General features: G+C 41.9%; 2 protein-coding genes across 4 annotated transcripts; one reads left to right on the top strand and one right to left on the bottom strand.

Moving 5' to 3' along the window:
- Window positions 1-41: 41 nt before the first annotated feature.
- On the bottom strand, window positions 42-27,985 carry plb1 (phospholipase B1). Of its 3 annotated transcripts, XM_061301055.1 has the most exons (36): window positions 27,948-27,985; window positions 27,066-27,107; window positions 26,862-26,955; window positions 9,476-9,564; window positions 8,243-8,306; window positions 8,029-8,146; window positions 5,692-5,768; window positions 5,579-5,629; window positions 5,390-5,450; window positions 5,259-5,317; window positions 5,029-5,102; window positions 4,911-4,954; window positions 4,715-4,823; window positions 4,525-4,576; window positions 4,160-4,240; window positions 4,027-4,092; window positions 3,867-3,967; window positions 3,705-3,786; window positions 3,517-3,621; window positions 3,352-3,447; window positions 3,223-3,294; window positions 3,026-3,103; window positions 2,734-2,794; window positions 2,616-2,674; window positions 2,472-2,539; window positions 2,283-2,326; window positions 2,106-2,205; window positions 1,990-2,041; window positions 1,767-1,847; window positions 1,623-1,688; window positions 1,462-1,556; window positions 1,291-1,372; window positions 1,005-1,109; window positions 823-918; window positions 614-688; window positions 42-423 (listed from the first exon to the last, which is right to left on the bottom strand). In XM_061301055.1, the coding sequence occupies exons 8-36, from the start codon at window positions 5,621-5,623 to the stop codon at window positions 208-210; spliced, it is 2,325 nt and encodes a 774-aa protein (XP_061157039.1). In that variant the 5' UTR covers window positions 5,624-5,629; window positions 5,692-5,768; window positions 8,029-8,146; window positions 8,243-8,306; window positions 9,476-9,564; window positions 26,862-26,955; window positions 27,066-27,107; window positions 27,948-27,985; the 3' UTR covers window positions 42-207. The 3 variants fall into 3 exon arrangements, with proteins under 3 accessions (XP_061157039.1, XP_061157037.1, XP_061157038.1); XM_061301053.1 differs by lacking the exons at window positions 8,029-8,146; window positions 8,243-8,306; window positions 9,476-9,564; ... (1 more) ...; window positions 27,066-27,107; window positions 27,948-27,985 and adding an exon at window positions 5,987-6,100; XM_061301054.1 differs by lacking the exons at window positions 614-688; window positions 8,029-8,146; window positions 8,243-8,306; ... (2 more) ...; window positions 27,066-27,107; window positions 27,948-27,985 and adding an exon at window positions 5,987-6,100.
- col10a1a (collagen, type X, alpha 1a) lies at window positions 21,636-26,182 on the top strand. Its single transcript, XM_061301056.1, has 3 exons — window positions 21,636-21,794; window positions 21,996-22,141; window positions 23,660-26,182. The coding sequence occupies exons 2-3, from the start codon at window positions 22,012-22,014 to the stop codon at window positions 25,492-25,494; spliced, it is 1,965 nt and encodes a 654-aa protein (XP_061157040.1). The 5' UTR covers window positions 21,636-21,794; window positions 21,996-22,011; the 3' UTR covers window positions 25,495-26,182.
- Window positions 27,986-27,993: the final 8 nt, after the last annotated feature.

The following is a 27,993-nucleotide window of genomic DNA, read 5'->3' as shown; positions in this document are numbered from 1 at the left end:
ATTATATATCTTTTTAAAAAGATATATAATTTTACCTTGTTTTTCATTTAGTAGAGTAAAAAACATGTAAATTGGAAAATTAGAAACTATTGCAATCATGTTTTCCAATAGAATAAAATATATAACAAAATGTTCATTTCAAAGACAAGTGCAGAACTATTATTTAACACATCAATTATTACTGGACTCAGTTAGCCTTGCTCTAGTTTAAAAGAAAGAGGTTTTTATTTGCACTTCTGTTGGTACAACTGAGTTCATGCTCCTCTTGGCTCTGCATGTGAGCATCAGCCAGGTGAAGGCCCCGCCCAGCAGGAGGGCGAAAACGGCAAGCACTGCGGTCAGCCATAGCGGGACCCCCTCAGAGCAGTGTGTTGAGGGCAGAGTGGCTGCACTGTTCATCTTTGTAAAGATATACGGATGCTCCTGCAATGTACAAGACAGATATTGTAGTATGGGAGATGTGTAGTGGATAAGAAAGGTCTACATCCCTTGTTTTATTTGTGATATTACAAAAAATAACTAATAAATTATTGATCTTGGTCTCTTGTATATGACACTTGAACAGGGGTGTGTCGACTTTTTAAATGCACCATATAAGCATGAGTTTCTTCACCTCTGTGGGACATTTGATGACATCTCTGCCACTTGTGAAATTGTTGTACGTCTGCTTTTTGCCCACAGGCTCCAACTGGAAAGAAACCAGTACTTAAAAAACCCCCACTATAGTTTGCATTTCTACTTAGCTCGACTAGTGGGAATACTTTTGGCACTTCTGCTGAGGTTTAGCTTCCTTTTCCACTTGTCTGATGTCGTCTCACTCACCATGTTATTCCACATGGCCACGGCCATGTTGGCATGTCCCCGTTCGTTGAAGTGGAAACAGTCCAGGGCAAAGTAGGTGACATCGGGTCGGCCGTCCTAATGAGTTGAAAGCAAGTTTTAAGTTATTATTATTTGTTCTCACTGCGATCGAACGGTCCTCGGTATGTGTGGAGGCGACTTACAGCATTCAAAGGGATAATGGAGTTTCTGAAAAAGGGCTGCACCACCACGGCAAAGTCTTCCCGGTCGTCATAGCGACCGCTGTATGCAACTCTCTCCGTCTCAATCTGAAGGAGAAAAGACAAATGAACCATTTTGCTTTGCCAAACTTCCTACACCCATTTTAGATGCTGCTCCGCAGTTGCAGTGAGCTGGAAGCCATCTTCTGTGTCTTTCTGTAAAATTTATTTTTTGTAATAACCATCATACACACTGGGAACACGTATATATACAAACTACAGTTCTCACCTGTATTTCTCGATTGATCCTTTTGGCTTCAGCCAGCTCAAGAGAGTCGTCTCCCGGTAGTATGAAGCACGGGCATGACCCTCTGACGACAAATCATCAAAACAAACACACATGCTTGGCTAACCATTGGTTTTCATAACTAATACAGAGTAGTGGATGCGATGAGCATACGGTTGTATCACGTTGCACCCGATACTGTCCCTCTTGATCCTACGCAGGCCTTCGATCTGCAGGATTTCCAAAATGTTGACTATGGTCCTGGGAACCTAAAGGGGTGTGCAGACTATTGTTAGAGCGAGACCACGTTTTTTTAGCATAGCATCTGACTTCACCTCTTTGTACAGCAGGTCCAAGCTGGTCGTCAAGTGACGGCTGAAGTTCTGAGGCGACAAAGAGGCCTGTAGACAAGACTTTTGTTTACTCGAATGGGATCAGATGAAGTTGATGACCCGAGGTTGATGTGACGGCTGACTCACCCTGTCGTTGCAGAACTGACACAGGTCATTGCCGCCAATGAAGAGAGTCACCAGCTTCCAATCGTTGGCAAAATCCACCGTCTGCTTCCATGTATTTTGAAATATATCTTTTTTTAATATTCACAGACTTTTGTTTTTAAAGCATGCACCCTAATCATAGTTGAGATTTTTAACACGATGCATTTCACCTTTTACATATTTTACTATGCAATGTAAAACTCACAGTGTCGTTTTTCATCACTTCAATCAAGCGTCTGACTTGTCCTGGAATTCCCCTGTATTTATTTTATTATTAACGTGGAATACATAAACACACAAATAAGAAATAGCTTAACTCACGAGACTTTGGCTCCCGATACGGACACGTTGAAGCCGCTCTTCTTCTTCCCTTGACCTTTTGATGCTCCTTTAAGGTCTGGATTGAATTTCCTGAGGATGTCTGGTGGGGGCAACATAGGCTCGACGCTGCTTCCTAGCAGTGTCATCGCATCTTTACGTAGGGGTAGGATGTCTTACTTGCTAAAGTGGTAACAGTCTCCAGGCTTTTATCGCCTCCAATGCTACGGGGTGAGAGGACAGCAAGTAAATTCAACTTTTCTAAATCTACAGTAATACGTCCGAATGACTTGAAAATATTGATTTAAAAGTCAAATCATATTTTGTTGGGTAAAAGTGGCTCGGTCAAACTGCAACATAACGTCTCACCTCCACGACACTCCTCTATATTCCGTTCTGAGCTCCAATAGATTCTTTGCCTTAGCACCAAAGCCGGCCTAAAACACAGCAAATATGACATTTGTTTTGACGGTTTAAATGGTTTGTTTGGGTGGTCGTGGTTAGAAGACGTACTGTTATGGAGTCCCCCAAAGCAGCCACCACCTTGATGTCGGCCGGCCGGACCTTGTGAGCTAACACAACCAGCACAATATGACATGCTGTTGACCAACTAGTGGAGTCAGGTTGGTACCTGAAGTGGGCGCCGAGTCGGACGGTTCCGTGTTGAGACACGAGAAGTCGCTGCCCCAGTTCTACAAAAGAACAGAATATTCGTTCTCAAATTTGAGTCCCAATTTTACATTTTGTATACTGCAGTTCAAATTTGGCTGAGTTGCTAACAACACTCTTCAAAAGATATTTTTCCCTTCACAGCAACTTTAAAGAGCAGGAATGGCAAAATCAGGCAAATATCCCTTTGCGTTAACACAAATAAAAAATTAAGCGAGCTGACTGAGTGTAAAGAAATCAAAAAAGCAACATACGGTAATCGGCGCAGGAGTCGGTGGAGGTCCTGGAAACGTGTAGTTGCTGTTAACAGCCGTTCTAAAGAAAGGTGCTGCCTAAAAGAAAAGACATTCAGAGCCTGGCCAAATTTCCAAAATAAATTTCAATACATATTCCAATATTAATTGAGCGGAAGAAATGTTGTCAAATTGCAAACACACAAAAATATGATTACCTCAGCGGGGCACTTGAGATCAAACTCGACCATGAAGTCTTGCGTGAATGTCTTGTTTCCCACTGGCTCGAGCTGCATGAAACAAGCGAGATTTCAAATCAAATCAAACCAAATCAACGCAAATCCTACCATATTGTTCCAGAGGGCTCGGGCCATCAGCGTGTGAGCTTTCTGGCTCAGGTGAAAGCAGTCAGGTGCGAAATAGGAGCGATCGGGCCTTCCATCCTGATAGCAAAAGCATTTGGAATCATGATTATGATTATTACAGCATGTTAGAATAGTGGCAGGTTTTACCGGCGAGGTCGGAAGAGAAACCTCCCTAAAAAAAGGCTGCAGGACGACGGTGAAGTTGTCATGGGTGTCGTAGCGCCCGGAGTCCACCAGCTGTCGCATTGCGTGCTAGGAAAAGGAACAGACGGTCAAAAAAAAAAAAAGAAAGTGGTGCTTCAAACTCATTCATCGCCAAGTACGCCAAAACTGACCTGATAACCTCGGAGGAATTCTTCCGTCTTTCGTAGTTCGACTGAGCCATCTTTTGGCGACAATACGCACGGGCAAACCATCCTGAGAAAAACATACATTGTGTCCGCTAATCTCTAACGTTGATCTTTTTTGGTGTTGTTCATCCTGCCATCGTCACTGACCTGACGAACGAGGTGGGGCATTTCAGCCTTTTATCTTTATGCAGATCTCGCAGCGGTATAATGTTCAACAGCTCCACCAGGTTGACAAGCGCACGTGGCACCTAAAAAGTCATAAAAAGGTGCTTTAAATCCGACCATAATAACTTTGATGTGTGTGTACCTCATTGTGGAGGATATCCAAAGCTCGACGGATGCGTTCAGCCACATTCCTGGGTGAGAAGATCACCTGTGTGTTTTAAGAATATTTCATTGGTGTGGGAATTTTAGCAGCATGTGTCATTTTGGGTACTCACACTGTCTGAGCAGAAGTCACATAGGTCATTGCCGCCGATGAACATGGTGATCACTTTCCAGTCGTTGCGGAAATCGATCCTCTGCGCTCAAGTTAAGAAGAATTTCTTGAAATATGAAACGAAACTGAAAGTATGTTGTGGTCATGTAAATAAACTATCAATTGCAATCCTATGTCACATGGGTTTACGATTGTGCACAGGCGTGGTGTCGATGTTTCGCGATCCTCTTTAAGTACTTTGCAACCATCTTGTGGCATCTACTTGCAACTACAAACTCCCATTGTGTGTGTGTGTGTGTGTCTTATTAAATTACAAAGCAGGAGTAGCAAATGTTGATGGTGTTCATCGGAGTCAATAATTATTACCGTGTCGTTTTTCATGATGTCCACTAAGATGCGCACTTGTTCCGCGACGTCACTCAAAAAAAAAAAAAAAAAAAACTTCATGGTCAAATACAGTAGAATGGGAGTACAGCAAAGGTGTTGATTCTTTTTTTTATTTTTATAGGAAATAATACATATATTTTTTATTCATATTTGAGTGAGGCTTACTGACCCACTCTTGGCTCCGGCCACGGCTTGGTTGAGGAAGGCTGCGGGTGAGCCCTGCTTTCCGATTCCCTGAGAGAAGCCAGTCAGGGAGGGGTTGAATTCCCGCAGGATATCTGCACAACACACACACACACACACAAATACACCCATATGACATAATGTCACCACTGGTCATGATAACCCGATAAACACGTACATACTTGGCAAAGTGGTGACCGTGGTGATGTTCTCATCGCCGCCAATGCTGAGAATGTAACAAATGAGTCGGTTATGCGTCAAATAAAAAAATATTAACAGTCGTGCCCGGTCTTGTGTTACCTCCAGGAAAGTCCTCTGTACTCGTTCATGAGCAGCAGAAGGTCGTTGGACTCGGCGCCTACACCATTGCCCGCCTGCGGATCCACAAATCAATCAATCATTTACATATTGGTGGACATTTTACTAAAAATTGAATTAAATTAGTATTCAAATCAAGTTTGAAAAAAAAAACATTCAAAAAAGTTGAGCTGGATGAATCAAAATCATAAATTCTTGGCCACTTGACTTACTGTCAGAGAGTCGCCGACTGCGGCCACCACTTTCACGTCGGCTGGTCTCAGCCGATGAACTACACATGACAAGCCAAATGACATTCACATCTCAATGATTGGGTTATTTCTGAAGAAATCCGATTTGTTACCCGAGTTTGGTGTTGTTGGAGACGGTCGGCGGTCCTTGCAGGGGATCTCAGTGCCCATAACCTACAAAGGGATCAATTTAAAGGAGGCGTTTATTCTTCTCAAGCAAATTAAAATTCACTTTTTTTTCGTTTTTATGTGCAAGGTCAGTAGACGAGTATGTCACAAGCATAAGCGTGTCCTCACTGTACCGTTACGTTGTTTGTCCATAGCTGCACGGCCGCTTTGCTTGACATGTCCTCCTACAAACGGAGCATTTTTAAGCCTTTGCATGCATTCGGGACGGGCTTCATGATGTACTTACCAGATCGGAAGTGTCCTCCAGGATGAGTGGTATTGACTGCAGCGCGGCGGTGTCTTCAATGTCAATGGTGAGAGTGTCTGTGTGGGATAAGAGTACAAAATATTTTATTTAAAAAAATAAAATAAAACCAAAAAAAACCCGTTTTTTCTTGAATGATTGTTACAACTCAATTTAGACAGAACGCAAAAGCGAGAAAAAGAGAGAGAGCGAGAGAGCACAGTGGCCCCTGACCAGAATAAAAGATTTAGGAGCCCACACAAATTTACGGACTATAAATTGACTTGGAGCCTCTTACCTGTGAGTAAAAGAGAAGAACTAATGAGAAGAAACCAAGCGAGGAGCATAGATCCGGACATGACAGCAGATTAAACAATCACCTTGCACTACGAGTGAGGCAGTTAACTACGTCTGTCTTGCTCTTTATTAGCTCGGCCCCCACCTCGCATGACGGAGAAGTCGTACAATATAACAAAGCATAGTTTATTGTCACACTTAAGTCTCATTGGCTTCTTCAGGGATGCAGTGGATGTCAATATTGTGGCTAAGTGGATTAAAAAAAAGATTATCATAGTGTGTGAAATTATTAAAGTCCCTGTAATGTGAAGTCTTGGATATTTGACACACATTAGGGAAGAGTATTGCTAACAATTCTACGTAATTTCAATTGATTAAAAAAAAAAAAAAAAGATGCTTCAAAAGTTTTTTCTTTAACTTTTGTATTGATATCTGCTCAATATATTTTAGTGAAAATATTAATATACTTGCAATTGCGGTATCGCGAAACAGGAGAAATATTACAATTTGTAATAATGTAATTTATTGTGTGAAATGAAATAAAGATGTTAAATCTTGGGGCTGTCATAAAGGCATTTCTTAAAAATATAAAAAGGTCCCGTTCTTTAAAAGAACATTATGAACTTTGTGGACACAGTGATAGTAACCAAAGAGATATGATTCCATTTCCTGGCGAATAATAAAAATCCTTTGGGTGTAAAAGTACAATGGCCTCAGTCAACAAATGAACAAAAAGGATTTTGTCTAGCTTCAACAAAGCACAACAAACAGGTCCCAAAGTTCAAAATCTATTTAATAGGTTGATGTTTAACTTTGTGTTAAACTACAACTTGAGACTCCTCTTTCGCATGATTTAAGAGCTTGCATAATAAATGCGTTCATGACAGGCAATTCAGTCAAATGGTGAAACTCCAACAGTTTTGGAGATGATGATGATATGATATGTTTTATGGTGTACGCAGATTGTCTTGGTTGATAGCACGACCCTTGGAATGAACCAGGATATGGAGTTTATCTTCATGCTTTGTAATCAGATTAGCATCAAGGGGGGGAAAAAAAAAATTAACCAGCTGTAACGTTGCAATTACTGCAAGAGTATAACATCATTTAACATAACTAAATATTTGTATGAATGTATTATTTTTTTTCCTGATTTTGAGGAAGCTAAAAGAAAAACTCCGTTTTGATTATCATACCACACTTTCAGTTATAGATTAAAATACAGTATGTTGTTTATACGATTATACTTATTGCAGTATTTTGAGTTTGGGGAGGTTGAAATTTAAAGGGGAGGAGTGTAGTCAGTATATATAGTATATATTTATTGAACAACACTTCCCCCTTGTGGATTTTCGTGTTAAGGAGAGGTGCAAGAAAACAATCGGCAAAGTAGGGTGTAATGTACTGTTCCTACTGTGACCACCAGGCGGCACTACTGCAATGTAGTTGATGAATAAGTTGTAGGAGCTCATAAAGAGCCCACCGAACCCAAACTGCTATCTCAGCATCTTACTCTACTACAATGAATTTACTGTCACCTCAAAATTTCTAAACCCGTGTCATGTGATTCGTAAGTGTGAGGGCTCAGGTTTCAATGGGGGGGGGCGGATGTGTCAAATTTAGTGTTCCCGACTTCAGACAGGAACAGTCCTGGAAGTTCAATATGGTACCTCATGGTAGCGAACTTTTCTGAGAAACTGCTTAGAAGCCCCCCTCCCCCCGCCCCATTCCACCAACAAGGCATCATGGTTTTCTTCTGCCATGAAAGGGACAGACAAATATATCCCAGTGTCCTCTAACTTAATGATATGTCTTTTACCTAAATCTGCACCTCAGACTTCATCTTCTGAGCTCAAGATGTACAATCTTAAAATTAGCCAACAGCCTGTTTACATTACTCCTTCTTCCAACCTATAATTGTCGTGTCCCTTTTAGGCCGTAAATGCACATTAATCCATGCCGTGCGTAAACACCACACGGACCCCCTGCTCTTAATATACATTGCACCAGAGTGATGTATGTGTGACAGCAATGGCCGCATACTTTTGAAAATTGCCTTTGGTCTTCAGGGTGACCGACGGCGGTTGTCTAATTGACGACTACGCTGTCTCCGGCGTCCTTTATGTTGCACTTTATGGCTGGGAAATGGGGAGCTGCCATCCTTCCAAGAAATAAATAAAAATGCAAGGTTAGCTTTAGTTGTTGTGTTTTATGCAATGCTAGCTTTTTTTGTCGTATTTTGAAACCGGTTACTTACACAATGCATTGTCCAAGCTTGGCAAATGACCTCTTGCAAGGGGAACATACGAAGACCACTCCTACTGCAATAGAAGAAAGAAATGGCGCTGCAAATATATATATAAAAATATAATATATATATATATATTTTTTTTGTGGGGATCAACTGCATTTTGGAACATGGATGTAGCATGTCAAAAATAATGGAGAAAAGCTCTGCTTTGTTGTCTTATTTAGCGCTATGTCCTCACGTGTACTTGAGGGATGCAGGGTGTCGTCCAGATGGTCACTTGAGTGCAGAGGACGCACACATCACACAGTTTGAGCACGCTTTGGTGTCGGGTTATAAATATCCTGTTGTGTGCTTTTCTAAATTGAAAAGTCTGGACTGTGGCTTACAACTGTTTGCATGTTGTATTTGCATACTTGAAATAAACTCGAAAATAAATGTCTACGATGTAAATAGAGTTAAAAGATCATCTTTGATGCTTATGTACAGTATACTTGAGAAACCATGTTGGTACTGGAGTTCATTTACATGGAAACAAGTCGGCAGATTTTCTTTTCCGCCAGTGTTTACTAAAATAGAAAAAAAAATGCCTCTTAAACATACTGTACGAAGAGTGCTGCGTTAGCATCTCGTGCTCGCCTAGTTCGCCAACCACTGAATGGCTCGCTGCCACATGCGTGTCACTATAGTATGCTAACTGCTTCCTCCGCTTCTCACTCTCGCCAGCTAGCTGATGAATGCTCGTCACTCGTACGTAGATTTCTGCAGTGGCTTCTCACGCTAGCTGCCATTTGGTCTGCTTCCATTTTCTTGTAACTCTCGCTTCGCTTTAGCTTCTAGGCCTAGCTACTAGCTATCTAGCCGACGACTGGCTAGCTGAAAGATGCGAAACTTTTTAGCTACACTTGTAGGTAGACTGCTACGTTAGCTTATCACGCTTTAGTCCGCTAACTCCCTACTAGCTGACTGGCATATGCTTGACACTTGTATGTAGCTTTTGAGATGGCAACTAGCTAACCATTCGTTGGCTAGAATGACAGATAACTTGTTCGTAGACCGCTGTACACTAGCGGCTGTCTAGTAGACCCCAAGCTGATGTATTTTTGTCAGTTGTACATAGAATTTGTGTTAACAGGAAGTAACCTTTTTCTTTTAATCATTCATGTGGTGCGCACACACAGGTAGCTCCATGAAAGAAGCCTGCTGGGGGGCGGTTAGTGGAAAAAAATGACCATATGATACCTCTCTGTGGACCGCAACTCAACTAGTTCAAGCCACAAATCACCCCGCTGTGTCCTTCGTGACGCATTTTTCAGTCGCTCGGCGGTCGCCTGGAAACAAGGAGGATGACAATTAGCAATAATGGTAAGGTAGCACTAACCCATCCAATGGGCCGCAATGACAAATTCTATAGATACAGTGCAGACAGTATGGTGGGAAAGAGCCCATGAAAGGATGATCAAAAGTCTTTTTTTGACTCGTTTTTGATGGTAGCTTTCACTGTAACTCCCAGTGGGGTTTTGGGAAATATGTGTCGGGCTGCCCAGCAGTAGGCGCCAAAGGGTCGAAACCACAAAACACCCACTCTGTTGCCCCTGAGCACACATGTACTCGTGGTCGCCATACATGGAAATGTAGCCATCTTCAAACATTTTCGCTCTGCAAAAAATTATATCTCTGAGGGGTCACACGCATGTAAAAATACATTAGCGGCTTGCGTGACACGCTAAAATGGCAGTCTATGTATAAGTGACCAGCATGGCAGCTAGCCAGTTGGCGGCTACGGCAAGAAGCTAATGTAGAAATGCACACATAAGTGACAAACATGGCAGCTAGCTAACAAAGTAGTCATGAAGTTGTTGTTTTTTCTAAAAGACTTATTTTTTATACTGAATTTTAGAGACTTTTCGAATGCTCATTCCATATCTTAAAGAAAATTCAATTTAAAAAAAAAAGCTATAAACGAGTGGCAGCTGCCTATTTGGCGACAGGTACGAAATGCTAACGTAGCAGTAATTTCATTTGCCTCTTAATTTGTACGCTCTGGTGTTTTCATATGGCATATATTATATTTTTAGGTGCTTATGACGGCATGAATACTTTCCTAAACAAATTAAGTGACATTAGTGAAATGATCCGTGTCGCCTGTAGGTAATGCGCTCATTTTTATAACTTTTTTTTTTTTTGTCCACTTGTAATTATTTTTTGGGCCAGCAGCATGTTTATGCTATTTTCTTCTAATTCACCTTTTTTGGTGAGGTTTTTTTCACCTGGTGTCTGCAACCAATGCTAAAGTACTGGGAATGGAACCAAGAACAACTGCTGAGTAGGGCAAACATTGTTTGGTGGATTGTAGAGGGGAAAACAATTCAATGCTCTTCCACTAGGTGGCGGAAAGTACAATTCACCTGTGGATCCACCTGTTGCCATTTCTGCAGCAAACTAACTTTGTGTATAACTTAATAGCCCCAGATTTTTATACCAAGTATATTTGTTAGTAAATTAAGAAGACACAAACATTATTTCAGTATTGTACATTTCTTGTGACTTGGGAAACATTTCAAACTGTACATTTGAATTCTGCCTAGCAACACGTGGCTGGACACACACAAATATTTTCCTTTTGCCATCCGTGTGATTTAGAACATTGTTTTTGGAAAAGAAATGCGGGTTTTCTTTTAAATAAAGATGCAGAGGCAGGAGTACTGTATTTTTCCTGGAATGTAAAAAATAAAAACGACTGGGGCGTCTATGATTGCTGCATTGTTGCAAACCCTATAATGACAGAAAATCCCTACTGTCATTTACTGCGCAATATACAAGTAAATAATTATGAATCAAATGGAAGTCTGGGCATAAATCAAAAAGTAAGCCGTCTGGTAATTCTAAGGGATGCGGTCTTAATGTGCAGGTGATGAAAATAAGTTCCATAAAAACGTCTCCTTGTTATATCCCGTGTGAACAGGGGCGTAATGACAGGTCTGACAGCGACTTGTGTTCTTGCCAGCCTTCTATCGGTGACGCTTCGTCTCGCGCGACTTGATTACAGAGTGCCGAGTAAGGCATGGGAAAATGGGAGAACACTAAAACATGCCGGGCATAATTAGACATTTTAACACCGGCCCTCGCAAGTTTAAATAAAAAAAAAAAAAAGGGTTTGATATCAACCACTTACGATTTGAAATGCCTTTAAACTAGTGGCTGTAACCAAAATGGACAACGTTGCGTGTTCATAAGACTTTTTGTGAGTCTACTCATTATAAACTTGGCTACCAAATTCCGTGTTGGTAATTGAAACTGTCTGCGCAAGAGAAATTTTTGTAAAATTTTATAACAAGTCTGTCTTTGTTAGACACCTGGAAAAACGACATTAAAATGGCCGCTTGAAAGCTAAATTGCATATTTTGCTGTGTGTTACCGGCGTGCCTTCTTTTGGCGGGTCAACTCATGAGTAAAATTTGTTGCGGGACTCCTTTTGTCTTAAAGCAACTTTTTTTGCACTCTGGCTCGCCATTGTACATTGTTGTAAGCTGGAACGAGCTCTGCAAATACCTCGGAACAGTAAAGCATTTATGCTAGCCCTAACACATCGGTGGTCCAGGCTGGTCCGCCATGAACAAACCGCTAAAAGCAAGTCGTTAGGAATCACCGTAGCAACAACACAGAAGCTGCTCTCCAAATTACAAGCTAGTGCGACATCAAATGATTTAAAAGCCCTTATTTGAATGCCATATTGTTACAAAGTATGCTGTAAAGCAGGCACACTGCATCTTATTTTGGGTGAGCCCAGAAAAACCAGGCCGCTTTTTTTTTTTCCTTCTTTTTACTGCAAAATACTGCGAAAAATGTTAGGTTGTTGTTGGTAATATTTGGTTCTGGCATTTTTACGACCTTTAATTTGGAAAAGGGTGTTTCGCAGTTGCCAAATTTGAGAGGGATAATAAAGCGGGAAAATATAGCCTTTGCTAGCCGGGATATAATTAGCTTGATTTCAAAGCACTGCACCCTGCGGAGGTCAAATATGAGATTGCGTTGCACAATTAAGTGAGTGAGGGGCTTCGGGGGGAATGGGAAGTGAAATTGAATGTCACCTTAGTTGCTATGGAAACAGATTACGGCTTTATGTAACTTTTTATGATCATTTGAATACCTGCCGGCTGAATACAAAGGCCAACTGGTTTTTTATTTTTTTTTAAATCCTCTTCATAAAAATACAGCCATGTTTTGCATTTTCCTGCCTCCTCAACCCAACATTTTGTATTCAAACAATGAAAAGTCAATTTTACAAAATATGTCCCCCGGATTTGGCTTGTAAAAGCCGCTATGCCCCAAGTGTTCAGAAGAAGCTATTGTTGGCTTGTGATGAATTCCGTTTTCCATCTGGCAACTTTTAATGATCTGTGCATGAAAGTTAAATATCACCTCCGCGTTATAGCGCCACCTAACTCCCTCTTTTTCACTCTTTTAATCACACCAAAGTTGCCTTGTTAAAAGAGGTGGACGGACGGAGCAACCCAATCCTTTGCGGAGGTGTGAAACCTCAAATTTGGGCATTTCAGAAGACTTTGCCATTCCGCTTATTTGCAGCCCGCTCGAAATGATATCGACGCACGACACGACGCAAACCCCTTCATCTTTTTAAGAAAATAAACATTTCTTAAATATAGATTTGCATCCATTAAATTAAAAAAAAAAGCAGCCGGAATTTTCCCATGGACTTTGAAGTAACCGCGCTTGTTTATCGTAGTGCCGTTCAAGTGTTGCGTCACTATTCACAGCGGGAAGATATAACCACTTAAATGAAAAGCAAAATTGCACTCAATCTAATTGCATACAAATATTTAAAAACAAATCACGTTTCCACAGTATTCCGCCTTTAATACAAGTAAAAATGAGTAATGGTATTATTGAAGTTACATTACTTAAAACATTGCAATAACAAAGTCACCCTGCGTCACGGAACAGGTCGTGGTGGACTTTGTATTTAAAGTGACGCTCCAGAGTCTGACTCAACCTGTCTGGACATGGACCGCAAAGCAAACTTGTATTAGAATCTTCCTTGACCACAGCACCTCAGTCTTCCACATTTGGAGAGCCCGTTTGGAAATCCACAAATAGTAGCCGCAGGAAAAGACGGCGGAGAGAGCGGCGTCGGATAAAACCCGCGGAAACATCTTCAAAGTCTCAAATCCGGGAAACTTTACATACTGTTCATTTTTCATGTCGCAGGATATGTTCCAAAAAAAAATCCTCGTAATCAGTTTGACTCTTTTACCGTTTCCGTGGTAACCAGTGCAAACGTGGTGCGGACCCAAATAGTTCACAGGGCTGATTTTCACCTTTTCCATCATTTGGGACCCTTTAGGAAATGTCATCAAAAGTATCAAAGGTCAAATGTCCAAAGACGGTGAGACGGCCAATTCGCTTGGGGACGCGGAAATGACAAAGGCAAAGAAGGTCAGCAACCTTCCAATAAGCAGTCATTGTGCTTTATCCAATGCCTGACCCGCTGCGTTACTGTTATTATTGTTTCGAGTCTTACATGTGGATCCAACCTCGCTTGTACAGGTCCGACGTCGTGGTCACTGCACCCAAATTACAGAGCACAATGACTCGGTGACGTTCGGCCGGCCATGAGAAACACACGGCAAGCTCTTAAGCTCCTCTTTGGGGACTTTATTATTTATTTATTTTTGCAACATGACTCCAGACCACCAGTAAGTGTTTATTATCTCAGTTGACCACCATGAATGATGTGAACATGCAGATTTGGTTGATAGGTCCCGCATCGTGTTTAGCTTCTTTCAAATAAAATAAAAAACAATCATGGATCAGAATGAGAATCGCCTTGATTGGCTAAATTTGTGAAAATGGATTATTTTTCTCTCTGGTAGATTAGAAAATCTAGATTAAATAAGAATATGTGCACATTATTAGTATCCAAATTCCGGCCTGGGCGTCTGGAAGTTGTAATTGTATTTTTCCTGCACCTCCCTATTTTTTGTTGTCTTTTTAAATTTGCTGTTGGCTCTTTTTTAAGTGTGCCCCCACCCCACCCGAACTGCTGTTTAATTTTTCCACACGTTGGTTGCCGTCAACTGTTTTTTTGAATTTACGGTTATAATTTACACTTGGCGGCTTGTCTTGTCTCTTTGCCAAACATCTGATTTTAGCCTGTGAGTTCATTTTGTCGACGTTTATTTTGTCCAAAAATGGTGGTCAAAACAAAGCGGTCGCCCAAGTAAGGATTAAAAACATCGGCGGAGACATGCTGTGTCACACAGCTGACAGTAGCCTGCATGGTTTTTGCATCCAAACTGGAACCTTCGGCTGTAAATATCGAGTCTGGCTCGGTAGACAGCTACCAAAAACCCAAACCAAAAGAAATGAACCTCCTCTTCCTGTGTCCTCATCCCGGTTTATTTTGGGATGTTTCTTGGACGAGCGACAAAAAATGAAAATAAAGGAAGAGCTTCTTTTCCTCATTTTTACAAGTGCAATTTGGTCAAGTGGCTGAAGGAATTTTGGCAGATATTTCATTAAAAGGGGAAAAACAGGTCTGAGAGAAGGTACAGGATGTTTTGGGTAAAGATGGCTCCGTTTGCTTTTTTTTTGTTGACGCGCCGCCAAGGTCAACTGCACCTCGAACCGCAGTAAATAATTTCGCACACCTCTGTGTTGCGGCACTTCTCTCACAGAGTACCTCGCGCCATTTGGGGAATATGTTTGACTATAAAACCCAAATCAACTGAAGGCCCTTGTGCGCTTCCACCCTGCCATGTTCGTGTTTTTGTTTAAACTGTGCAGTATACTAAAGTAGTCAAATTTAGTCGTAAAATCCTTATGTGGGGGGGGGGGGGGGGCGTGGCTAAAACGGTGGCTAACGATACACTTTAGCTCAAGCATTAGATATACTGGATCACATCTGTGGTTGGTTGGTTGGTTGGTTGGTTGGTTGGTTGGTTGGTTGGTACCACTTACACGTGTAGTGAGCTAGCTAGCTATGAATGACACAATTTACTGCTACGCACCCATTTTAAAGTGGAATGGGAGGAGCCGCTTCGATTGGTTCTGAAACAAGTCGGCTGTGTTCTATGCTCTGTGCATCTGCGAAAAAAAAACTAGTCTAGCTTGCCGATGTGCAGATTCACGCCAGGCCGCACGCCAGACTTGGACTGCATGGCACAAATATAGAGCCTTTTGAGTTAGTTAATCAGTGACAGAACAAATTCAACTTGTAACGTACCGCTATATTATGTAATGCATCACGCTAGGATGCAGCTGCCTTTGCTATATTTAAGATGTGTTCTTTTTTAACTATAGCACACAGCCCACATCAGCCCCCTTTGGAAGCCAGAAAAGTCGGGCCCTGAACTCACCATCGTCAAGGGGACAGACGTACTGTACTGTACAATAAAAAGATGGCGTGTGTGATTTATGGTTGACATTTATTTGGGGGCAGACACGGTCACGGTCGGCAATTTTAGAGCATGAAGACAACAAAGGCTTATATTGTCTCTCCGCAAAGTTGTGCGGTGCAGCGTTAACTACCTGCCTTGAGAGGTGAGAGGAGCGACCGCATTTCCCACGCATAGTGAATCAACATTATTGTTACATAAAAAGCCGCTATTGTTGTAGAAATCCAGTGGGCTATGCACATTCTTGGCCTTTCTTGGGCCTTTCTTGGGCTGAACTATTTTTGGGGGAGGGGGGGTTATCATTTTGTCTTGTGTTTTGGACAAAACTATTTTACCTATCTCATATCAACTACTTCATTTATATAAGTGTATGTTTTTGTATTTTGTATTCTCCAATGGAATGGAATGGCCCAGATGTCTACGCAATATTTTTTTTCCCCATTTTTTGGCTTTTGTCGAGAACTAGACGACACTGACTGGCAGTCAAAACGTGAAATTTGGTGTTGTGGATTTGTCATTATCCCTAAATACAAGACGCCACTGTGAGCCGCACTTAGGCACCAAACTCTCATTGAGGCGGTTTTAATTTGACTTTGAAACCATCTCATCTATTTTGCCGAGGAATTTTCTGATGTGTGTAATTTTAAATAAGTGTCTTTGTAAATCCCGTCACACCCTGCTAGGAATAGCCGTAATCCACCTCACGACTTTTTATTGAAAGACTCTTCCACGGGGGTTTCCATTTGTGCAATTAACACCAAGTGAGGTTTTCACTATTATGTCAATCACTTGTTTACTACTGTGATGGATTAAAAGCACATGACAAGTTTGATGAATTTTCATGCGTCAAGACAAAATAAAAAATGATTTTCCTAGTTGACTAATCGGTAGCGGTTGCATTGGCAGGACGCCGTAGGATTCCACTAAGAGCTAAGTGGAAGCGTAAATGCGGATATGTCAGCGGTAAATCTGGCGGAGGTGTTCGAGTGGAGCGAGATAGGCCGCAGCATGAGCATCCCATCATTTTCATCAAATCCCTACTGAGTCAGCTTGGACCAGATTATTTGTTGCTCTTTTTTTTTTTTTTGCACACATACACAGAGTTGTTTTTCTGGATATTATGCGCACAAGTGGTCTGTATTTTTAGTTAAATGAGTCTTTGGCTGCTGCAAATCTGATATTGTCTTGCCTAAGTAGCTGAGTCAGACGGTTTCCGAAATAAACTTGGCTCGCTGCGAATGTGGCAGCAAAACTTATCATCACTGCGGCGATAAGCTCGCGCTCGACTCGCTTAACTGGAAAGCGTCGTCTGGCGGCACGCAGCTCTATTTTCAACAGTTTTGGAGTTTTTCATTTAGACTTCAAGGGGGCGTATTAAAAGCGGAGCGTTTTTAAAAGACCAAGTTCCATGAAACTTTCCACAATCTGGTTTCCAACAAAGTAGGAATTTGTGAGTCAGTAGCCAATTTCCATTCGGAATTCAGCTAACCTTTAAATCATGCCAGTTACAAAGGCAGTACATTTGTTTTCAGAAAATGACCATTTATTCTGATTCTATGAAACTCGAGACAAAACTAAAAAGCTTGGAAGACTTTAGTAAACCAGCTCGACTTGCTTGAAGTGCACGTCATCTTAGAAGAGAAACCTCTTTTAAAAAAAAAAGAAATCACCTCTGTTTTAATCAGATTTGGACTTTTTCTATTCTCGAAGACGGGAAAAACACGAGAAACAAAAGCCGAGCGTTTTCCAAGCTTCCTTTTCATCCATCCCTCAGAGTGTGACCTCCCACACATCACCACCACCGCCATTTTTAAGTCCCTTATAGCACTTCCGGCTCCATTCGGGGCCGCGCTTATGTCCAGGAGCCTGTAATTTCCCCCGGGCCCCCGTCAAGTGTGCCATTCGTAAAGTCTAAAGTAGCTTTTAGCGGTCCGCGGAGTTTATTGAAACATTAAATTTGTGACGACGCGTGTATCTTTAGCCGTATCCCGGCTCACGTGATTAGGTTTGGTCGGTCGGCTCGCTTACATCAACCGACAATTATACGCGCCTCCTGGGTGTGGGTTGAGCCTCGGTCAGCACGGCGACGAGAAACCAGAAACATCCATTCCTGTGCACTGGAGCGCACTAAAACAGGCACGAAAGGCGAGAGAGCCTTTCCTCTTCAGGAGCTGTTATCTTTCCAAAGTGCTTGATATCGCCGCCGCACACGGTGCCAGCTGCTTGCTACCGCCCAAGTTGCTTTTTGGACTCCCTGCTTTCTTTTGTGTATTGTCGTATGATTACGAGAAATAAAATGAAGATATATAAGTTCCATTAGCTTGCTTATTGTGTTTCGCATTAGGTGTCAGTCGTCGCCAATTGGCCATGAAATGTTCACTTCAAAATGTTACCCAAAACAGTTTAGCTACAAGGCACTATTTATATTTTTGGGTGAATCTCGTTCATATTGCAAAATTAAATACAATTTTTATTGAGAAAGCACAGGGTCAAGTGACACATCAGGCGAATCAAACGAATCGTTCGTTCGTTCGTTCATTACTTAGTTTGTCAGTTCGTTAATTTGTTCGTTCATTCAACTATTCGTTCGATAGTTCATTATTTAGTTCGTTCGACTCTAAAGTGAAGGTAATGAAATAAGTGCTACTGTATGTTTCGCCACAAAGCGTACCGCATGATGTCATGCGGCGCTGTCGATTCTGACGTGTCTCCTTATTAGCTGATGTCACATAGCATGTAGCTGGACGCTGTAACGGAAACTGTAGCACCGGCCCTGGTCTTCGCTTTGAACCTGGTCCCTTGTGGTTCTTTACAATAGAGCCAACAGACCACATCAGTCGCGCTGCGGTGCGGTAATGACCTGCGCGCTGAGCCTTGCGCTGAACACTCACTACACTCGCTCTCTTTTTTTAAGGAGCCACCTTGTTTGCTCGGAAAAATAAATGCGGCAGACGGTAAAAACAAGGTTGGACATTTAATTCTAGTCATCCAAAGTTGACTCGGGTTCCACATCTTCGTATAAAAGTCCCTTAAGAGACGGCGCAGGCAGATGCGGATTGTTGTTGTTTTTCCAGCTTAAAAAACTGTTTGGAGGCCTAAATGCGGACGACTTCCATCGCCATGTTTGAATGCATAAATAAACACGCGGGGAGGGTTTTATAACATTTTTCGAATCCTCGCTCCACCCTTTGGTGCTCTGTCATTTCAACTATTCTAAAATAGTACATATCAAATTTGGTGGCATAAGGGAAACGTGGTTAATTGCTGTTTGAGTCAAACAAAAATTCAGCTTGCTGGCTAAAAAAAACTGCATTTTGCGAAGAACTCAACAATTGGAGGTTTAGGGTTTTTTTTTTAATCTTTTTTTTCCTGTTTTGTTTAATATTGTTATTCCTACTCATTAGCAGCAGTTTATTTTATCTTATACTTTGTGTGACTTCGAAATAATTCTTTTTTATTTAGACTTTATTTGGAATAAAGGTTTTGAGTTGCTCCTTCTACGTTTTCTGTCTGCTTTGGGGTCCAACCAGTCGCATTAGTTGCTTAATAATGACCTTATCAATCGTGAGGTAAGCTAGCAAGTTGGCCAGACATTCACAGACTGGTTGTTCCAGATCTCGCCGACGCCACGTGACACACGTCAGCAAGGTAGCACTTTGACAAAATTAAAGATAATGTGCCCTCATTTACGTAAACAAAACTGCTGCTGAATCTTTAATTAAGCCGCTGAAGAAAGATGGCTGTCATGTAAATACACACCATGTCAGAACGAGTGAGGAGGTCGGGTGGGGGAGTTGGGGTGGGGGGGGGTGGGGGTGGGGGGGGCTATATGCACTCTAAATAGATTAGCCATCTCGAGGAAAAAAGTCTACACGCATCATTTATGGTCGCTTGTGTGTTTTAGAACATGTGATTATTTGGGTGTGGGCATTTCCTATGCGGCGGAGCTCCAAAATGGAGAAATTACAGCTGGACTGTGTCAAAGCACAGCGAGGCCAAGGTGGAGGACGAGGGAAGATAATACGACGGGAGGGAGGGAGGAAACACAACACTGCAAACCACCAGAAATGCGACGGTAATTGTAGGCGTTTCCCCTCCCTCTAGTGTTCAGCTTTCAGTGCCGCCATGAACCCCGAAAATAGTCCAAAAAAATCATTACACTCACCTTCTTTGTGAATTGTCGACAGGCAACGTAACTGGAGAAGACCCGAAATGAATAAACTCTTCGTTAGGGGTCCTTTTCCAGGCATATTAAAAATAATTGTGTAAAAATGCATATTTCGTGAGTTTCTATGTTAAAAAAAGGCTTACTGTAAATACTATTTGTAAAAATAAATGTTTTGGTTTTTTTTTTTTGCTGGGTGACTGCAATAAAGTATTTTTAATATGGTCAATGTGTGACTGAATTTTTATTTTATTTTACAGGGTCTATGTTAAAACAGTTTGAAAGTGTCCTTAGCAGGGTCTTGTTTTTCATCTTAAGTAAAACTCTAACAAAAATAAAGTTTTTTGTGATCCCTGATTTTGCAAGATCTCTGTAAAACATACTTTTTTTGTAGGGTAGGTATAAAACTGTCTTTTTGAGGTTTTTTTTTCAAGATATCTGTGGGAGAGAATTATTTTATAGGGTCTGTGTTAACAAGAGATTTTGTTTGTTGTTCTATTTTGTGGGGTCTCTGTGTAAAGTATATACTAGGTCAGAGAAGTTTCTTAATTTGTGCAATCACTCATTTTGCTAATTTCATATTATCTCCACTCTCAACTCATGCTGGAAATCATAATTTGGATGTCTCCTCTCCCTCTGCTATTTTTGCTGCCACCTGGCGTTGAACTGGGTTACCACACCAAGGAGCCACCAAACAGTAGCAAGCTTCTCGATTTATTTAACTGGCCCTTTACAGGAGGATAAACACACATTTTTTACAACAATAAAGCTGTAGACGTGTGAATCAGCGGAGTATATTAAAAATCTGTGTTTGCTATCATACCATGATTAAAAACATCTCCTCCTGTTTGTCTGACAAGGTCCGGTGAGTCCAGACAGTCGGAGAGATTCATCAAGTGAAATGTTGCAGACACTGTGCACACACTCGATGGGGGCTTTGTGGACAAATAAACGAGCCAATACCGATTTGGACTTTTTTTTTAAAAATAGATTAGAGGCAAATATTTTCAGACGTTGGCATATTTATATAGTGGGGTTGCTGTAAACATGAACTCCAGGGATATGAAATCGATTTAAAGTAATTAAGTGTAAAAACAAATGGAAAAGAAAATGTAGCAATAAAAATCGAAATAAGCTTCAATTAAATGAATAACGTAACAATTAAATGTCTTAGAAGGTAAGAAAATGTTGTGTAAAAACAGATTGAAAAATAAAAATGCCATAATTATCTGATTATATTAAATAAAAAATGTCATGACTTATTCCCCCATCTCAGAAATTTTGATGAAATGAAATGAGAAACGAATAAAAGGAAAATCTAAATAAACTAAATTAAAGGGTGTAAAAGCAAAGGAACCCTCCAAAAAACATTATTATTGTGATTTCCACTGCAGGTTTGTGTAATATTTCCAGCAAATAATATAATAGCTCGGTAAATATAACACATATAAATTAGATCAGGTTAAGATGAATTCTATTAAAGTTCAAAAGAAACAAAAACAAAAACGAACAAGCCTTTTGTCATGACTATATAAATACGTCAAATTTAATTAGTCTTACCAAGAATGACAACTCCAAAAAACTACCATAACTTTTGTGGCTCTCTGCTCTTTTTGTGCATTGTTGTCTTGTTCAAAAGAAGACGTTCTATAAAAAAAAGTGATAATCATCATGTGTGTCTTTTCCAAGACTCGGAGGCACCCTGATGTGACATGCCTGTTTTGGGTCGATCTGCCTGCTAATTACAGCTCTGCTTTTTTTGAGAAAGGGAGGTACTTGCATGGTGGGGACTTTTTTTTTTTTTTTGTTGTTGTAATGATGCTTATGGGCAGCTATGGTATAAATACTCGGAACCTTGACAGGGGAAAGGCAGCATATCCTCAGTTGTGCTCCAAGCCAAAGGATATACAGAGAAGCACCGGGAGCTTGCTGGTGCTGAGGAGATTGTTTTGTGATTTCTCCCCAAAATTTGGTGTCGGTAAGTGTCTTTATTTATTTGTCTATTTGTTTTATGGATGCACTCAGCATCCATGGGCTGTTTCTCACTTCCAAGTAAAATTGCTTAACTTGCAGCATCATGCAAGGTGGAACTTATTTGTTGAAGTTTTAGCAGCCATGATAGAACTTTGTCTGCGGGATCTATGTTTCTCTCTTCTGAAAGCAAATTGTTCTCTTGCAGGATTTGATCGAGAAAGATGGACATCCGTGTCGCCTGTATCGTCGTCCTTATGGCTGCCCTGGTCGCCGGCCACGGCAAGGGCTACGTTGTCAAGAAGGTGGTGAAGGCCGCTCCCCAGTATGAGCCTTACCAGGTCAAGAGCCAGGGTGAGAAAATAAGATAAAAATGGCCAGTTGTTGAATGAATTTTTGTAGTCTGTTTTAGGGGCAAAAAAATTATAATCGTAATCCTAGTTTTGATTGTCCTGATAGAGATGAATACAAAATAGGTTACGGCACATTTTTTAAACGGCGCATTAAGGAAGTCACGTTAAGAAACATCTTGAGGTTTTTTGAGCCTTTAGGAAAATCTTACATTATTTTGCAACTGCTAATCATTGCAAAAATATATACGGATAGATACAATTCTTACTTTAACTCTGTTTTTTATATTAAGAAAAAAACCCAAAATTGAACAAAATACTGATTATGTTATAATGATCTCATTTTAGGGGTAGAATTGAATGACTTGTTTAACTAAGGATGAAGTCGGTTTTAGCAGAGCTGGCGAGAAGTTAAAGGCAAAAAAAAAAAATGTTTCCAAAAAGGTGAGATTAAAATGCATAGTTTAACTGGAGGAGGGATATTCAAAGAAATCTTGATGGAAATCATATATTTTTGTGACTGCTATTCCGCACAAAGATACAGATTGGTTTGGGTTTATTTATTTTAAACCCAGAGGGGCATACTAAGGAAAATCTTGATTTCTGTCATTTTGCATCTGTCGGCCGGGCATGATGGCTTTGTGCAGGATACATGCATAATTCCAGACATATTAAGTTTCACAGAAGGCAAGACGATGTTTTGCCTTGCCTTGCAGACAGCTGCTATTTTGGCACTGGCAAATTAGAGCCCAGTCAGCCAGCAGCGGCAATGTGGTTTGTTTGTTTGGGTGTGCCACAGTGGGAGGCAGGCATATGTGCCAGGCTTAATTCGGAGATTTACCGGAACCACATAAGAAGAGCAGAAAGTTACAAGTGCAAATAGAGCAACCAAAAAAAAGCCACCCTTTTGATGCAGACTCCTTTGAGATTTTCTTTTAAAAGAAAAAGCTGAGGATATTGCGAGTAAAAGAAGGCCCAAAAAAAAACACATCTGATGATAGACGAAGGAAATCATTTTTTTAACTTTAAAATGTTCAATATTTTTCCACCTTTCCCCATATGTATATATACATACATATGTATTATAAGTACGTATATTTGTTGAGAAATTCTTTTACCATGCCAACCTGGCAGTAGACAAAAACAAAAGGCAGCGACAACCAATAGCAAGTACAAAAACATCCAACTGAACAGTTGATATATAGTTAACTATTTTTTGTCTGCTTTTTTTAATTTACAAATAAATCTTAGCAAATATATAACCATATAATTCATTTATTTTTAATAATTTATTTATTTTTGTGCGACAGAGACAAATCCTGTAAAATAGGAACTTATCAAATGAAAATAAGGAATGCCAGTAAAATATTGACAGTGACTTGTATTCTTTAGTATTCCTGTAGCCATGTTTGTAGTCCAGATTTTCAAAACTCCAAACTCACATTGTGAACTTCAGTTTGATTGCATTTTGCCTCCTCTTTTTTTCTCCACTGACAATGTTTTTTTGGGTAACCTTTTACAGTGGTGGCAGGAGAGCCTGGTATTCCAGGTGAGCCTGGCCCCATGGGCCCCCCTGGGCCCCCTGGTCCTACAGGTAAGAGCGGCGTTGGTCACCCCGGACCCCACGGACCTCCTGGACCCCCTGGATCTCCTGGTCGTTCCATCACTGGCAAATCCGGAACCCCCGGCGGCCCCGGTAAACCCGGTATCCCTGGATCCCCCGGTGAGAAGGGACACACTGGCGCCCCCGGATCTCAAGGACCCAGGGGTTCTCCCGGTTCTCCCGGAAACCCCGGACCCGCCGGCCTCTCTGCTACTGGCAAGCCCGGACCATCTGGTCTTCCTGGAGCAATGGGACCAAGAGGAGAGCCTGGTCTGAAAGGACATCCCGGTGTTCCTGGCCTGCCAGGTCCCAAGGGAGATAGAGGTATGGGAATTCAAGGACCCCAGGGTGCCACAGGGCACACTGGACCAATGGGACCAGTTGGAGCTCCAGGTCAGCCTGGAGTTGGCAAGCCAGGAAAGTCAGGTATGCCCGGTGAACCAGGAAAGTCAGGTAGCCCAGGTAGAGATGGTTCCTCTGGTCCCATGGGACCACAGGGACCCAAGGGACACACCGGTGCCCCCGGTGTTGGCATTGCTGGCAAACCCGGTGATAACGGTGCCCCAGGTCTCCCTGGCTCAATGGGCCCCAAAGGACACCAGGGAGCTGCCGGAGCCCCCGGAGCCCCAGGAACCCCAGGTTACGGAAAGCCAGGTGCTAATGGTGAGAAGGGAGAGAGAGGATTTACTGGCAGCCCAGGTGCCACTGGTCCCAAGGGTGAGCAAGGTCCTACTGGATACACTGGTGCCACTGGCGCCACCGGAGCTACTGGTCCTATGGGCCCAGCTGGCGTAAGAGGTTTCACAGGTGAGACTGGCGCTACCGGCCCCAAGGGTGACACCGGTGCTGCTGGATCTCCAGGTCCCAAGGGCAACAAGGGAGATGTGGGACCCCAAGGCTTCCAAGGCAAGCAGGGTTACCCCGGCCCAGCTGGTCCCGCTGGATCCAGAGGAGCCACTGGAGCCACCGGAGAGAAGGGTCACGTTGGTGGCCCCGGTACCCCAGGAGCCCCAGGTATTCCCGGCCCTGCTGGACCCAAAGGTCTCCCCGGCCGCGCTGGTGAGCCCGGTGCCTCTGGCTCCGATGGTGCTCCTGGTTCTCGTGGACCTTCTGGACCTCAAGGTCCCGCTGGTATTCCTGGCCACAAGGGTCATCCAGGTCTCCCTGGAGCTCCCGGCCCTGCTGGCATGACCGCTAAAGGTGTCCCCGGACCTCAAGGTCCCCCCGGTCTGCCTGGCGAGAGTGGTTCTGATGGAACACCCGGTCCTGCCGGTCCTCCCGGCCTTCCCGGCCCTCCCGGTGAGGTGGTCTTTGAGAAAGGAATGGGAATGGGAATGACCGAGGTTATGGTCAAGGCTCCCATGTCCGCTTTCACAGCAGCTCTGACCACTCCCTACCCTGCCTCCGGCAGCCCCATCAAGTTCGACCACATTGTGTACAATGCCGAGAACCACTATGACCCCGAGTCCGGCATCTTCACATGCCAGATCCCCGGAGTTTACTACTTCTCCTACAGCATCCACGTGAACGGTGCTCACGCCCTGGTCGCCCTCTACAAGAACGACGAGCCTGTCATGTTCTCCTATGACGAGTACAACAAGGGCTTCCTGGACCAGATGTCCGGTAGCGCCGTGCTCCTGCTGAACGAGCAGGACACCGTGTACGTGCAGATCCCCGACGAGGAGGCCAACGGAGTCTTCGCCGCCGAGAACGTGCACTGCTCCTTCTCTGGTTTCCTGGTCGCCTCGACGTGATGAGTCGGTCTCTGAGACGGGAAACCCAACAGCCACCCAACTAAATGTGCTCTCTATTGCTCCAATCAAGAGTTAACCCTACTGCTGACTCTTGCCTTTGAGGAATAGAAGCATGTCGACTTGAAAACTACAACAACAAATAGGTGCTTCGAAGAAGGAAAAATCTAATTTATGTAAACAGGAGATCAGGGATGGGGAGAGCAATTTACAACAAGACCTACAAGATGCTTTCCAGAATGAAGATAGCATGTGAACCCGAGATGTTAAATCTGTGTTGTGCCCTGTTTTTTTCTCTCTCTCTTTTCTTCTCCACTCTTTTCTAAAGACTTCAACTGGTGATTCTGACTTTACCGTTTGTCTGGGTTTTTTTCCCTTTGTCTTTTGTTTTTTTTGTGCAACCTTGTCTTTTGTTTTTATCCCTTGTCCTGGTGCCCAGTAATCTTATTAAAAGAAAAAAAAGTACATCAATACTTCCTGTGCAACACATTGTAACTGTTGTCTTTGTATATGACTTGAATATTGTGAGATGGCAAGATGGTCAAATTGACCATGATGAATAAAGAAAGATAATCGGAATATTGTCAAATAAGCGACACTCTCTGAGCAGCAAATGCCATTTTTTATCCCTGGAAATGCATTATGTCATGAAAAGCATTATTTGACTCAAATAAAAAGGTCTTAACAAGAACATTCTCTCCTGAGATCACTTTTTAAATGAGCCACATGGACTTCAGTTGGGAAAATACACCACATTGTATCGACAACTTCAATATAGCACTTAAATATAACGGATGGTAGATTTTGAGAAATACATAAAAACATCATAAATACAAAGAAAATATGTTAGAATCAATATGCATTTATATTAGAACATGCATTGCAGGAATAAATACATGACATTATCAACGGCAACCAAAACATTTTAAATAATTGAAAATAAATAAATAAAATGATTAGTCTGAATAATCTACCCTACTAAATGTCCTGTTCACACCCCTAAAATTTTAAGCCCTGTGTCTTATTTAGAATGTTGAGGGGACCATAAAAAATGATCAAATCTAGCCTGTGGGATTCTTAAAAATACTGAGCATGTGGTACAGGTGCTGTTTCAAACACACCGCCCCCCTCCTAACCTAAAAATGAGGAAAGTATCTGGTATAAACTGGAAGGACATTGAGGTCGGTGCAGGCAGACAGACAAGACAGGACCAGACAGGGTTTTGCATTTTGGTTGATTCCACAAGCCGCACGCCTAAATGATCAACTCCTGTAACTCCCTGGAATGCATCATGCCTGCTTTTGATAGTTTATGATCATTTGACACTTGTTTGGAACATGATTTGCAGTCAAGCAAGGTTGGTCACTTACCAAAAGCGTTAGCAGCAGGCCACTTCCTGTTAAATGGTGGTTGACAGGACCAATCGCTATCTGATTCTTGGTCGGTGAAAAACAGAAATATAACCTGTAATGGAAGCAAAAAACACAAATGTACCTAATGTTTTGTTCTTCCATCTTTTCCTCCAGTTAAGTTTGCTTCACATTGCAAGGAAACCAAGTTGATTTCCTAATCACCTGATATTGTGACGTTTGCTGTCGCCCTCTTGCGGTGGAGGTCTGAAATGTCAAGTCAAATGTATTTATATACATAGACCCTAATCACAGAAACATGGGTGTGTAGCTGCGGGTGGGTATAAACACGTCGGGTAGGTTTCCTGCAATTTTCAAAAACACATTTTTCGGTGGCCGTGTTTATTTGTATTTATTCATTCCACGAATACGATCCTGACATGACAGTGGTGAGAGCATCTGCAACCTCAGACACTTAAAAAAAAAATGTTTGCGCACAAACGCTGTAATTTATGACACCCCCAAACTATAGGTTGCGTCTCTAAGTGCGTCAAATATTGCGGAATGCGTCTGCATATTTGTGTTACTCTCACTGCAGGGAAAATGTCAACACGTTGGTGCAATAAACATACAAACCATCAAAGGAACGGTGGTCCGATGCACCTGAGGTCATAAAAACGTAGAATTTACAGTTTCATAAGTGTATTAAAAGTCATGACTATCATTAAACTGACTATTATTATACTGTACATCAGTGTCAATGATACTTTCCACTTCTATATATTTGATAGCCCTGACGAAGAGTAGCTAATATGAGTACTTGGCAGTTGGGGAACTAAATTATTATTTTTTTAAGTATAAAGATGTAATTCACATAATTGCTCAAATCAGTAATTAGAGATTTTGCTCAACAATACATGCTAGCATGTCACGCAATAGCTGCTATGCTAACTGGTCAGGTACAAACTTCTAAAAATAAAGCAAAACTTCAACAAAGAATGTTTTTTCTGATTATATGAGAAAGACGGTTGGTTGTTTTGATCCGAGGGATATTCAATTACGGCTATTTTTTTTGTTTTAATATGAAAAATTGAAGAGAGGGCTTACGGTAGGTCAAACTGTGGTCAGTCGGAGCAATTAGCTTGATGACGTC

This window comes from Syngnathus typhle, linkage group LG16 (genome assembly GCF_033458585.1).
Source record: "Syngnathus typhle isolate RoL2023-S1 ecotype Sweden linkage group LG16, RoL_Styp_1.0, whole genome shotgun sequence".
NCBI lineage: Eukaryota > Metazoa > Chordata > Actinopteri > Syngnathiformes > Syngnathidae > Syngnathus > Syngnathus typhle.
The sequence above is the reverse complement of the archived record's forward strand: the minus strand, read 5'-3'. Positions and strand labels throughout refer to the sequence as shown.